The following is a 12,063-nucleotide window of genomic DNA, read 5'->3' as shown; positions in this document are numbered from 1 at the left end:
CTGCCGTCATCATTTTATTGTCTTCTAGAAGACGTCTTTATAGAAACCTAAGCTTTATGAAGGCAAATATTAAAATCACAGCAATGTAAAGTTTCTCTTCTCAATAGAGACAGTGCAGTGATCTAGAGAAAAGTTCACTGACCGTTAGGGTTGGGTTGGGTTGGGGATTTTTTTTTAAGCTTTGTTAACCGTCTTCTAAATCGGCTATCAACAGAAATGCTTAAAGATTTAAAATGTATTGAGATCACCTGGATTTAAACCTTTCTACAAAATACTTGTAATCCATACATTGGAGATGTGTGGTTTACGGCTCAAAATAAATCATCTTTATTTTTAGTTACCTAAATGAGAATATGCAAAAAATCACAGCAGACATAATGAAAACAAGACTTAACTTCAAATAAAAAAAAGAAAAAAAAGAAAAAAAAAGGAGTATTTGCCAGCTATTTACAGACTCGGTCTTAAAACGATTGCTGTTTTTTGGCTTGAGATTCTTTGGAGAAAATTTTACATTGTATTATACATAATTTCTATGTTGCAAAGTTTCCTTTTCGTCCTTCATACAAGCAAATCCTTTGAAATACAAAGGAAGACCATAACACACCCGAACAACAGCACTACTATCACTTTTTACATTGAGAACTTAAGAGCATAATTTCTGTTGCTATTTCAAAATGCCAGCTATAGCCACAGGATATTCCATCTGTTTAATTTAAATATATCCCAGTTAGTTAATAATTCACTTACCCTTCTAAACATCACAAACTTTCCCAACACTGTGGGGCAAATAGAAACTTTTTTTTTTTACATTATCCTCAGTTCCTTAAAAAAAAAAGCTCTAAGTATTTTTCAAGCTTTTGCGTTTTCTACAGCAACGTTATTTTTTCTTACTCAAGAATGATTATTATACATCTCAGATGTTCAATTTCTGCTGACTGCTGGCCTCTCTGCTCATAACTCACAGCAAAAGCATGTGCTTGTAAGCAAATAGATACAGGCTTAGTTACTTTTTGGCTTTTGGCTTTTATGACCCAAGGGAAATGGGGACTGATGTGAACCACCTTGCTAGCGCACGTCAGAATAAAATACGTGCAAGTGATCTGTGGTCAAACCAATAGAGGCTGTTCTAAAATAAGTAAAGCCTCAAACAGGCAGAATTGCTCAGGAACAGGGACTAGATGCCAACCTAAACAACTTGTATGGTAAGACCCCTGAAATACGTCCCGCAGTAATGACTTTTTATCATCCGAATCAGAATTCCAGAAAGCCTGACATTTCATCAATGTCATTTCTTAGAAGAGAGAAAATAAGAAAATAATAGTGCTTGTTTTCATTCCTCCTCAATATGGAAAAGTATACTGTGAAAACCAGTATTTTTTGCTGTATCTCTTCCATTCAGGACTTGGGACAAACGGTTGAACACTAAGAACAGATTATTCTGTCTCTGCCGAAAAGGAGGTGCCTCCCCAAACCCCAAAGTAAGACCAGCTGAGCTGCAACTGGAGTGTGACCTGGGACTGAGAACACTGATCTGAATTACGCCTAGATTTTTCTGAACGGACAAAAAATTCAGAACTCAAGAACTAGATTTGCGTATTACATTTTTAACCACGTTAGAATTATAGTTCAATAAATGTTTGTTTAATAAAATACAGTTACTTCAAGGGTTCATATCAGAGCAAAGAGGCTTTTGAAGACTTTTACATGATTTTACTTTTCAGACATACTAACTGGTGTCAAATTAACGTTTTTCTATCTTTTAATAACTTTTAAGCAGTAAGTAAAATGGACTCGCCCATCGAAAATCCCAATTCTCCACATTAAGAAATGTTTTTAGCAGGAAAGAAGAGCGTGGCTTCGTTTACCTGAAGTAACTCAAAGTAGTGCAAACAATGATAGACTGGGATAAGCATGAGTCGTGGGAGGACGTATCGTACAGCTTCCTTAAACCCTTCGGCAGTGGACTGAAAAGGAAAAAGAAACAGGATTATTTACACTGAAATACTCACAACGGGACTGGATGAGGGCCTGAAGTTAGCAGTGCTTGGAGCAAGGGGGTTGTGCGGGACACATCCAGGGCATCCCTGCCCATCTACATGACTCCGTGCTTACATCTAGTAGTAAGGAGGACAATAAAGTTTGCAAAAACATTTTTGTCTAATGAGACTCTTTATAAGACTCAGAGACGCATAAATGCTCTGACATCAAGCAAACAGAACCTGTGAACACCCTCTTCCATCAGCAGCTTCGGCTGGCTGTTGATCCATACTCACCAGTGAACCCATAGCTCTGAAGACACCCCGTAACCCCCCCAACCAGTGGCACAACCTGCCTCCTTAAAACAGTTGGACAGTGCACATTTTAGCCAGAAGCAGCAAATCAAATGTAAGAAGCCAGAGGACTGAGTTACCCACAAGCCATTTTATAAGCATCCTTTAATTCACGTCGAGGTGAATCCCCAGCACCTTCCTATTTCAGCGCTGCCTGCACAACTCAATTAATAGCGTTCGTTCAAGGTGACAACACCTACAAATACCGCGCTGCCCACAGCTACGCCGATTGTCTTATTCCCCAGTCAACAGCATATCCCAAAATGCAGAAGATGTTTGAATGTATTTTCAAAAAAATCTCATACCTATTTCCAAAATAACACATTTTACCCTGGGTGACAGTTTGCCGCAAAATTTAAGGAAAACACTGGAATGTTAAAGACCAGCCAGGACTCCCACACAATCCAATAAACTTGTCACCAACTTCCCTCTAACGTCTTCTCCTGCCAATTATGTATGCGGTGCTTCAGTTTACACCCAATACACCACGGAAATAGAGGTCACATCAAGTACTGAAAAAATGAATATTAGTATCTCCTCTCCCTCAGAAAACTGAGAACCACAAGTTTATGACTTAGAAAATGAGTCAGAAAACTTCTCCCATTCCCAGCGGTTAATTAACAGGTTGTAAGATGAGGAGAGGTTTCCCAAAGGATGGTGAAATCCCTGCCATCTTCTGTATCAAGATAACTATTGAACGCAAACCGAATTATCCGATCTCCATTTTGGAAATGATCTCTCCCCCCTGTTTAAGATTTCTGGCTGCATCTCTCTGCAATTGCCAGAGCCAGCTCACGGACATCCATGGCCCACAGCCTGGACTTCACCTTCACTCCAGAGCTTGCAGAAGTGTGAAGGAACATCCCTAGGAAAGCCCAAAGCTTTCTATGGTGAGGAGAGTCAGAAAGGAAGCCGGATTCACCGCCAAATGACTCAATTACCAATTTAATCTGAAATAGGGCTGTAGGCTTTAAATTTGCTAGGGAGGGAGGTAAAGGGTCTCACTTCATTCACCAAGTAGTATTTAAGAGTGAGATGATCCAGCTTATCAAGTGCTCAGAGCTGGAGAGGAAACACTCACCCTGAAGGAATGGCTCAGAGGAATCTCGGCTTGCAGAGACACCGGTGAACCCTACAAACTAAGCGCTATCTATAATGGGTTTAGCTGGGAGCACCACTGACCCAACGCTTGCTCAGCAGCTCCTCTGAGTGCACTTCCAAACACAAGCTCCGTCTGCTGAACAGTAGTCTAATGGATCTGCCACGTTGGCGGAAGGAAGTAATAATAAATAAAGGAAAAAAATAAGTAACAAAAAAAAATTACAGATGATCTTGCTGGATGGTCCTAATAAAGATATGACTCCAGAAAAACTGCCGGTCCCAGCGTCAAAGCTGAGCAACGGGGGGCCTGGGATATGTGTATGGAAGAAAATGACAACATTGTGCCCGTGTGCGGCATTAAAAGGCAGAACAGAAATAGAAGTGGCAGGAATGAGAAGTCACCCTCTATTCTCAAGCAAGAGAGCCTGATGTGAGGACAAAAATCCCTGCAGAAGACTCAGGGATGGGTCAGAGCTATGACCAATTTTTATGGGAAGAGGCAGAGTCCAAATATCTTACACTGAAGAAAGGTGAGAATCTAGAGGGTTTCTTCCCCAGCGGGAAGTAAAGAATTACGGACAAAATTCAACCCTTTGAAATACGAGAACTAAAGCAATTCCGTTATTTCTCATTGGCACTCACCTGGAAGTGGAGAGCAACAGCAGGTTTTGCCATTAAGTTATTAAAATGCTCCTGAAATTGTGGCGAGAGAATATCCTGGGACAAGGTTTCATACGGATCAAAGGCTTGTTCCTGAATAAAAACAGAGAATTATATACATACATGAAGGAAGCAAGACATTTCTGTCCCTGCTGGTACTATTTATATAATTAGCTGAAACACAAGTGGAACTTTTCAAGAAAAGATCAATTTTGCAAAACAAATATTCAGTAAAACCACAACCCTTTTTCACTTCCAAATTTTAAATGCACACAACATTTTGTCAGCGTTCCTCAATCTCGCCACACTTGGCACTAGCCCAACCTTTGCTTTACTGAAGCGGCGCGAACCGAGAGAAATTCTTGCTTTCAGCCAACTGAATGGCAATTTACCTCCTACTTGTCAATAAGGAATGGCACTTTGGAAAGAAAAGCAGGTCAAGGTGAACTTTGGAGACTGTCACAAGGAGGCATTGCTGTCCCACCGCCATTTCGGGGCACTTCACCATAAGCACTGCACTTCTGCACACTTTTCTGGCCCTGCTGGAAGGCTGGGGAGATACCTCACGCTGGGACAAAGCTGTGAGTCTGAAAGAGCCTCAGAGAAAAGTCCTCTAAGGGTTTCAGGTACAAAAATTCTGACCCTGGATGTAGTCTCTGGCTGTGATTCTGTGATACCAACTACAGCAGGACGGGATGAAAACCTGACTGTACATGAATCTCTGCAGGAATAATTTATTCCTGCTCACAGATCACCTGCTCCAGAGCCTGTCAGGCTGTTCCCCAGTCTCTGCACACTCACTGGGCTGAATCACTCATGAATCACCGGGTTTTATCCGGTGCTGATGGCACCATGACCAGAATAAGCACATACCTCTTTTCACCTTAATTCTGAAGCCTTTGTCAGAATAGAGGCTGCAGGACTGGGGAGTACCAACCATCACAAAGGCTAATTTGAAAATTCAGGTAAAATCTCAAGTTTTCCATTTGTGCAGGGGATTTCCTACCTTACTCATGGGGCAGCTGCAATTAAAGGCTTCGTGGGGAGGAGAGGAATAGATTGCACTCACTTTTTCACATGCAAATTATAATATCGCTCTCAACTCTCCTCATCAAGTTCTAATCATCCCTGTCCATTCGCATTAGATTGGGGGGGGGAGAGGGGGGGGATGAAAAGGAAGGGGAAGGTTTGGTACTTCAGCAGCAGCAGCTGAATAGAAATGATTAGAGACTCTTTAACTGAACAGGCTGGTTTTAAGCAGAATCTGAATCCAGTTTCGAGCCTGGGGGGCGTTCTGGAGTTGTTTTTTTTTTTTGTTACTCAATGTCTGCCCACTACCTGCAAGCACCATCACAGAATCATAGAACGGTTTGGGCTGGAATGAACCTTAAAGATCATCCAGTTCCAACCCCCTGCCCTGGGCAGGGACACCTCCCACCAGACCAGGTTGCTCAAAGCCCCCTCCAACCTGGCCTTGAACCCCTCCAGGGATGGGGCAGCCACAGCTTCTCTGGGCAACCTGGGCCAGGGTCTCACCACCCCCACAGCAAAGAATTTCTTCCCCAGATCTCATCTCCATCTCCCCTCTTTCAGTGTCAAACCCTTCCCCCTCGTCCTATGGCTCCCCTCCCTGATCAAGAGTCCCTCCCCAGCTTTCCTGGAGCCCCTTTAGGGACTGGAAGGGGCTCTGAGGTCTCCCCGGAGCCTTCTCTTCTCCAGGCTGAACCCCCCCAACTCTCTCAGCCTGTCCTCACAGCAGAGGGGCTCCAGCCCTCCCAGCATCTCTGTGGCCTCCTCTGGCCCCGCTCCAACAGGTCCATGTCCTTCTGCTGTTGGTGGCCCCAGAGCTGGAGGCAGCACTGCCGGGGTGGGGGTCTCCCCAGAGCGGAGCAGAGGGGCAGAATCCCCCCCCCTCCCTGCTGGCCACACTGCTGGGGATGCAGCCTAGGATGTGGGGGGCTTTTTACCAGCGTATTAACAAATATCCATCTCCCACTCTCATTTGTAAGGCATCAGATTTTTCTTTTTTTATTTTCTCCACACCAGGAAAAAAAATGTTTATTTTCCCCATAGTTCCTCATCTCAAAAACACGACAAGATTTATGTTAAAACCTTCCCAATAACTGATGCAGAAAAACAGACAAAGGGGAAGATTCCAGCTTTCAAGGGTTATTTGGTTTTAATTATCCTTCCAAATAAGTTGAAGGACCTTTATAATGGAAACACTAAGCGAACAAGCATGGCAGTACGATAGGCAGAGCAAATAAACACTTCACTTTCATATCTCTCTTTAATGATCCCTTCTGCAAATATTCACAGAAAGACGATCTCAACACGCCAGATGATCAAACAAACAGCCTAGTTATTAAGCAGGTCTTGCTCCATATTAACTGAATTATTAAATTCAAACTTACTACCTGCATAAAAAGAAGGCTTGGAGATTAATCTGCTCTTCATCTCCTATTTATTAGTTAACGAAAATCAAGTGAGATTTTCACTCACTGGAAAGGATTTGTTTTCCTTAAAGCACAGGATGCCTAAAAGTAGCTTTTGCAAAAAAATGAGATGTGTATGTTTTCCAGGATACTGCTGTACTATTTCAAATTTCAAGTAGTTTTCAAATTTTAATATAATAGCTACTTACTGAGTCCCTGGGGAGGGACCCTTTATCAGGGAGTGTAGCGATAGGATGAGGGGTAATGGCTTTAAACTGAAAGATGGGAGGTTTAGACTAGATACTAGGAAGAAATTCTTTGCTGTGAGGGTGGTGAGAGCCTGGCCCAGGTTGCCCAGAGAAGCTGTGGCTGCCCCATCCCTGGAGGGGTTCAAGGCCAGGCTGGATGGGGCTTTGAGCAACCTGGTCTGGTGGGAGGTGTCCCTGCTCAGGGCAGGGGGTTGGAACTGGATGGTCTTTTAAGGTCCCTTCCAACTCGAACCATTCTACGATTCTACTTTAATTCATTGTTCAAATGCTTCTCCTTATCATTATATAAGCAATTATACTTTGTCAACTAATGAGCTAAGACCTAGTCAACTGGACTTTCCTACTGATAGGTCACATGAGGGATTTATTGATGTAATGGCAGGAAAACTTTATCTTTATGGTATATTCATAAGCGAGTGGCACATGGGCTGAAAAACCCATATTCTTCACACCCACAAAAATGTAAATGTTTTCCAAAGGGTACTGGTGTGGTCGTGCAGTCCTCAGATTTTAAAAACTGAACATACGGAAAAGTGAAAAGGAAGTTTTATTGGTTGTCATATTCTTGATATATATCATAATTTTAAGATAAAACCCATAATCTTCACATTCACCCTGTGGTTCATCTGAGATGTTCTCTCTCCCTAAGGCCAGAACATCTCATTTGACTTCCTTTGTGATACAGCCCATGTGCTTTACGTGATTCCCCTTACGCTTTCATTCAAAAAACTGGGCTCAATACTCCTCTCAAGAAAAAGCAGACTCAATTTAAACATGTCCAAACTCAGCACAACCTCCACATCTACCTCGGTAAGTTGTTCCAAGAATTGGCTCCCCCAGCAAAGGTGCGGGGCATTTCTAAGCTGAACTGTCCCGTTGCCTTTCAGACACTGCATTTTTGCTGTGCGCCTTCTCTGCTGAATTCCAGAGTCATTTTGTACTCTATTTTCAGGTCTGAAGGTACCTATATACCTACCCTATTTTGACTAAACTGACTATCTCACTGTAAAGCATTTTCTCAAAACCTTTACTTTCATGACTCTCTTCTGTAGTCCTTGTGGCATTTCAATGCCCATTAAAAAAAAAAACAAAAAACTGACAAAATAACTGTTAATAATGTTCTAATATGAGCCACACCAAATCCACGTGCAGTGTCTTCCCGTATTCCTGCTCTTTAATACCTATTTTATAGTCAATGGGTATCAATAGCACTTCTGCTACAATACTGAAGAGCTTCTGTTCAGTCTGTTTTGATACTTCATTCCTTCCAGAGTCACTGCTCCGCAGAAACGTTTCCCATTCCAGATGCCTAACAATGCATTTGGCTGAATGAAGAACCTATTTTGGCTGAATTAGCTCAGAGCAATTCAAGTCACTCATCCTGCAGATCTACGACCGACAGCTATGATTTTTGGGTAGCCCTGGATGTGCCACCAACGCCTACAAAAAGAGAGGCACCACTTTCTTCCAGTAACCAGTCCCGGGGTAGTTACTTTTCAAATCCACATCCCTACAGGGTCACAGCAAGTAATTCCCACTCCAAAATAAGATTTTATTTTTGTGCTTACCTGCTCGATACGTTGTTCCTGTGACAGTAGAAAACACACTTTAGCTTTCCTACTAAAGAATGGGTGGGGAAGATTGCTATTCAGAGCTTATTATAAGGACATTTTACAACTGCAAGTTTATCAGATACCAGAGTCATGACCAGAAGTTTACTAAGAAAACAAAACAGTGATTTAAAAAAAAAAGAAAAAAACCAAACACCGTACCTCTGCAAGATCCTCAAAGCAGCTGCCAGCCAGAGGATGAGGACTACTTTCATCAGTCATTTCAACGGTATCCTCAATCAATCCTAAAAGCTTCACTGTCAACTCATGAATATCTGAAATGTTGCTAAATATCACATCGATATCCTGCAAACATAAAACAGATCTCAGCAGGGTTTAGAATAATTTATTTTGCTTATGTAAATATGGGAGCATATTTTGTGAAGTCTGAACCAAGAGGTAAATGGAGAGGAGCCAAAAAAAAGCAAGGAAAAAGTTAAATTACATGGTTTTCCCGGCCCTGTGGGCTTGCCCGGGCACATCCAGCCTTGCACAATTCTCAGCCCAGCGAAGGCAGACGCATCGTCCTTCCCAGGCCGGAGCGGCAGCCCCGGTACAGGCTGTTCAGCGCATTGGACAGAAACTCCTGGCCTTTTGAGTCACGATTCACAGCTGTTATTTTCCCCTCTGCTGACTCTCGTCTCTCAGGACACAACAGGAAGGAGGTGATTTAAAGCAGCTCCAAGGTCAGATCCTCCAAACCACAGGTAAAAGTAAAGCAGCTACTTGGCTACTTTAGCAGAATATTACCTGGGTACAGAGGAGGAACTGGCACCTTCTTTTTCCAAATTCTACTTTTAGATTTTCCAAATCCACATACCCAACTAGGCAGCCCCTTCCAACGATCTGCCTTCTCCTTCTGACCCCCCTGAAACACGCTTCTCGGAAGCCTCCTCTGCCCCAACCCAAGATCGCGGAGCTTGCTTGACCTCCTGCCAGCGCCGAGACCACGGCAGTCGCTTCGTGGGAACAAGCCATCTCAAAATTTCTCATACCCGTTCCCAAATAACAAAAGAATATTCCTCAGCTCCAAAATATCGCTCCCTTCTCCTCCCATCATCTTCGTTTGAATTCCGTCCCCACGTTTGCACGATTCTCCGATATCCTATCGGCTACCGAGGAACCTCTACACCCACCCAGCTGTAATGGGAATGTCTCCCGCTGCCTCTCTTCTTAACCTGCTGGTATCACCTGAAAATCCCAGTTCAGGGATGGCTGTACATGCAGGTAGATAACTGTTCATTTTTTGCATTAAGCAAAAGTATAACTATTACCTACACGACTAAAGGACTCCAGGTATTGCTGGCATCCGACCGGGAATCATGTCCATTAAGCTTTACTCTGAGAGCAGCACTCGTTCATACTATTAATGGCAATTCCGCTGTTTTATTTCATATACAGTCAACGCTCATTATGCACCGACATGCAATAAATCAAATTTAATTTTACCTCCAAGGCAGTGAATGTAATATTGATACGTTATGGCCGCTAATGGAGCAACTGGCATTACACATCAATAACCTATTAAAGGACTTACGTTAGGTGTGAACAATTTTCTGTTTGATAGGAAAGCTTCCCGAAATACTTTTATTATCAGATTCAACTCCCGCAGATACTGCCTTTCTTCTGCGATTTCGTTTCTCACTAGGTCATAGTAGTTGAGTTCCCCAGAAGAGGAGGGTTCGTCTTCACAGAGAGAAACCAAACCAATGTCGTCCTGATCAAACATATCCATCAAAACCTAGCAGAGAAATTTTAAAAATCACAAGCAAGCCTGATTTACACTTGGCTCAAGCTCAGCTATTTCAATGTGTTCAGAGAAATCCTTTGAGTTTTTAATACAATACTTTCTGTGATCACTTTCACAAAGGAGTAATATTTCAACTTTGGCAGCAGAAGGCTGGAGCAGTTGCCAAAGCCATTTTCCCCTTTATAAGTTAGTACGACCTAGAAAACAAGTTACAATTCATGCAGAACCAACTCTGAAAACAAGGCATCTTGCATAAGACTTTGACAAAACCCTCCTGATAAAGATAAAATTAAACAAAAATGTTTCTCGTATTTATGAGGATGAAAACTAAATGTCTTTTCTGTATAATAAAGAAGGAAAGAGCTGTCACGACAAAGTGGCATCGGGACGACAGTGACACAGCTGAGAAATAAAGGACAACATCATTTTCTGTCCTTCCATTGTTTTGTAAGAATTAATACTGTTCCAAAATACTCAATACTGCTTTGAGTCACCATCCCTGGATGTGTTTAAGAGCCGTTTAGATGTGGTGTTGGGGCATATGGTATAAGGGAGAACTTTGTAGAGTAGGATAGATGGTTGGACTTGACGATCCCAAGGGTCTCTTCCAACCTAGACAATTCTATGAAAACTTAACAGGCTTAACTTCGGTCATTACTGTGACAGGTCTGGCACGAATTAGGAGAGAAGCTTCTGTATTTCAGCAAGACCAGTCTCTCTCTCCTACCCTACTATGGGTGTATCTTCTAAAAAAAACCTCAAACACCTCTACTATTTACCTCTGTATCTGTCCAAATGAGGATTTTAATCCCAACTCCTTACCTTATCAGCACACATGGATACTTTAATGTCCTGCTGGGAGATCTCAAAGTGTCGGATATTGAAAACATAGTTTCCAGCCAGCTTTAAAATGTCAGCTGAGATGTATTCTAAGACAGCCACAATATACAGAGAGACGTGGTAATCTACCTTATAGCCCAGCACCTCCTGCACATCGAAAACAAGAGGGGAAAAAAAGCTGTTTATTCCAGAAATTCATTCGGAATGACAACTAACACATTGAGTTTTCTACTGAAATTGATCTTGTCTGTGTTGATAATTTACAGTAATGTAACAGGCAGGGCAAAGGCCATCAAATGGAAATTTGATCAGTCGCCTCGAAGGAAACGCTTGCAAATACTTCCTTGTGCTGTTTTGTCCTATACTGACAGATGAAAAGCTACAGAACTTTCAATAATCCTTCTTCTAAAAATGACAGTCCTAAAAATAGGCTTCCTTCAATGAAGGGACTTCACTGGAACCACTCTTGTACTTAAATTTTAGTCTGTATCTATGCTTATTGCAGGACTCTGGCCCTAACCTGGACTCTTCAAAAAAGAGAATGCTTCATTTTGAATTGTTCTTGACGGAATAAATTGTCTTTCGTGAAACTACAGACTGTATGTTTGACCCATTACATACTGCGATCCATTTCAGTCCATCCTTCACAGTTGGCCGAACGTCTAAGCTATCTGCATCCTTGCATTACATGAAGTAATTCAATTTTAATAATTGAAGTCTGAATAGAAAAAAAAACAACCAACAGGGTAAATGTTGCATTTTCTTCTTGTGATACTTGCATACACCCACACGGTCTCTTATTTGTGACAGGACCATCAGGAATAAGTACAGGTAAGTTCATGCATTTGAATAAGGTAGTCTTGTTTCTGTCATATTTTGGTTTATCTTCTAAAAATCAGATTGTGTGCCTCTGTCCACACACTTCTAAACCAGACTTCATCCAAGAAAGCCAGTGTTGTCTAGGAAGGTCTTATTTAACGCTGTGTTCTTTCCTAACATCTCTTCCCTTCTCATTAACTGTCACAAGCTGAGACACTGTATAAAAGAACACAGTGACTACACCTGAAA

The 12,063-nt window shown here is 42.1% G+C and overlaps 1 protein-coding gene across 2 annotated transcripts in view; it reads right to left on the bottom strand.

Moving 5' to 3' along the window:
- SOS2 (SOS Ras/Rho guanine nucleotide exchange factor 2) overlaps positions 1-12,063 on the bottom strand; it is a 54,506-nt gene that overhangs the window by 24,589 nt on the left and 17,854 nt on the right. Inside the window, exons 4-8 of one of the 2 annotated variants that reach the window (XM_074148507.1) lie at positions 10,978-11,142; positions 9,943-10,146; positions 8,568-8,711; positions 4,074-4,184; positions 1,866-1,964 (exon numbers count right to left, since the gene is read on the bottom strand). In XM_074148507.1, the coding sequence (XP_074004608.1) occupies positions 1,866-1,964; positions 4,074-4,184; positions 8,568-8,711; positions 9,943-10,146; positions 10,978-11,142 (723 nt within the window). The remainder of the gene's footprint in view (positions 1-1,865; positions 1,965-4,073; positions 4,185-8,567; positions 8,712-9,942; positions 10,147-10,977; positions 11,143-12,063) is intronic. The other variant, XM_074148508.1, reaches the window with a different exon arrangement.

Source organism: Numenius arquata, chromosome 6 (assembly GCF_964106895.1).
Source record: "Numenius arquata chromosome 6, bNumArq3.hap1.1, whole genome shotgun sequence".
In the NCBI taxonomy this organism is placed as follows: domain Eukaryota; kingdom Metazoa; phylum Chordata; class Aves; order Charadriiformes; family Scolopacidae; genus Numenius; species Numenius arquata.
This window is presented reverse-complemented; position numbering and strand designations above follow the sequence as displayed.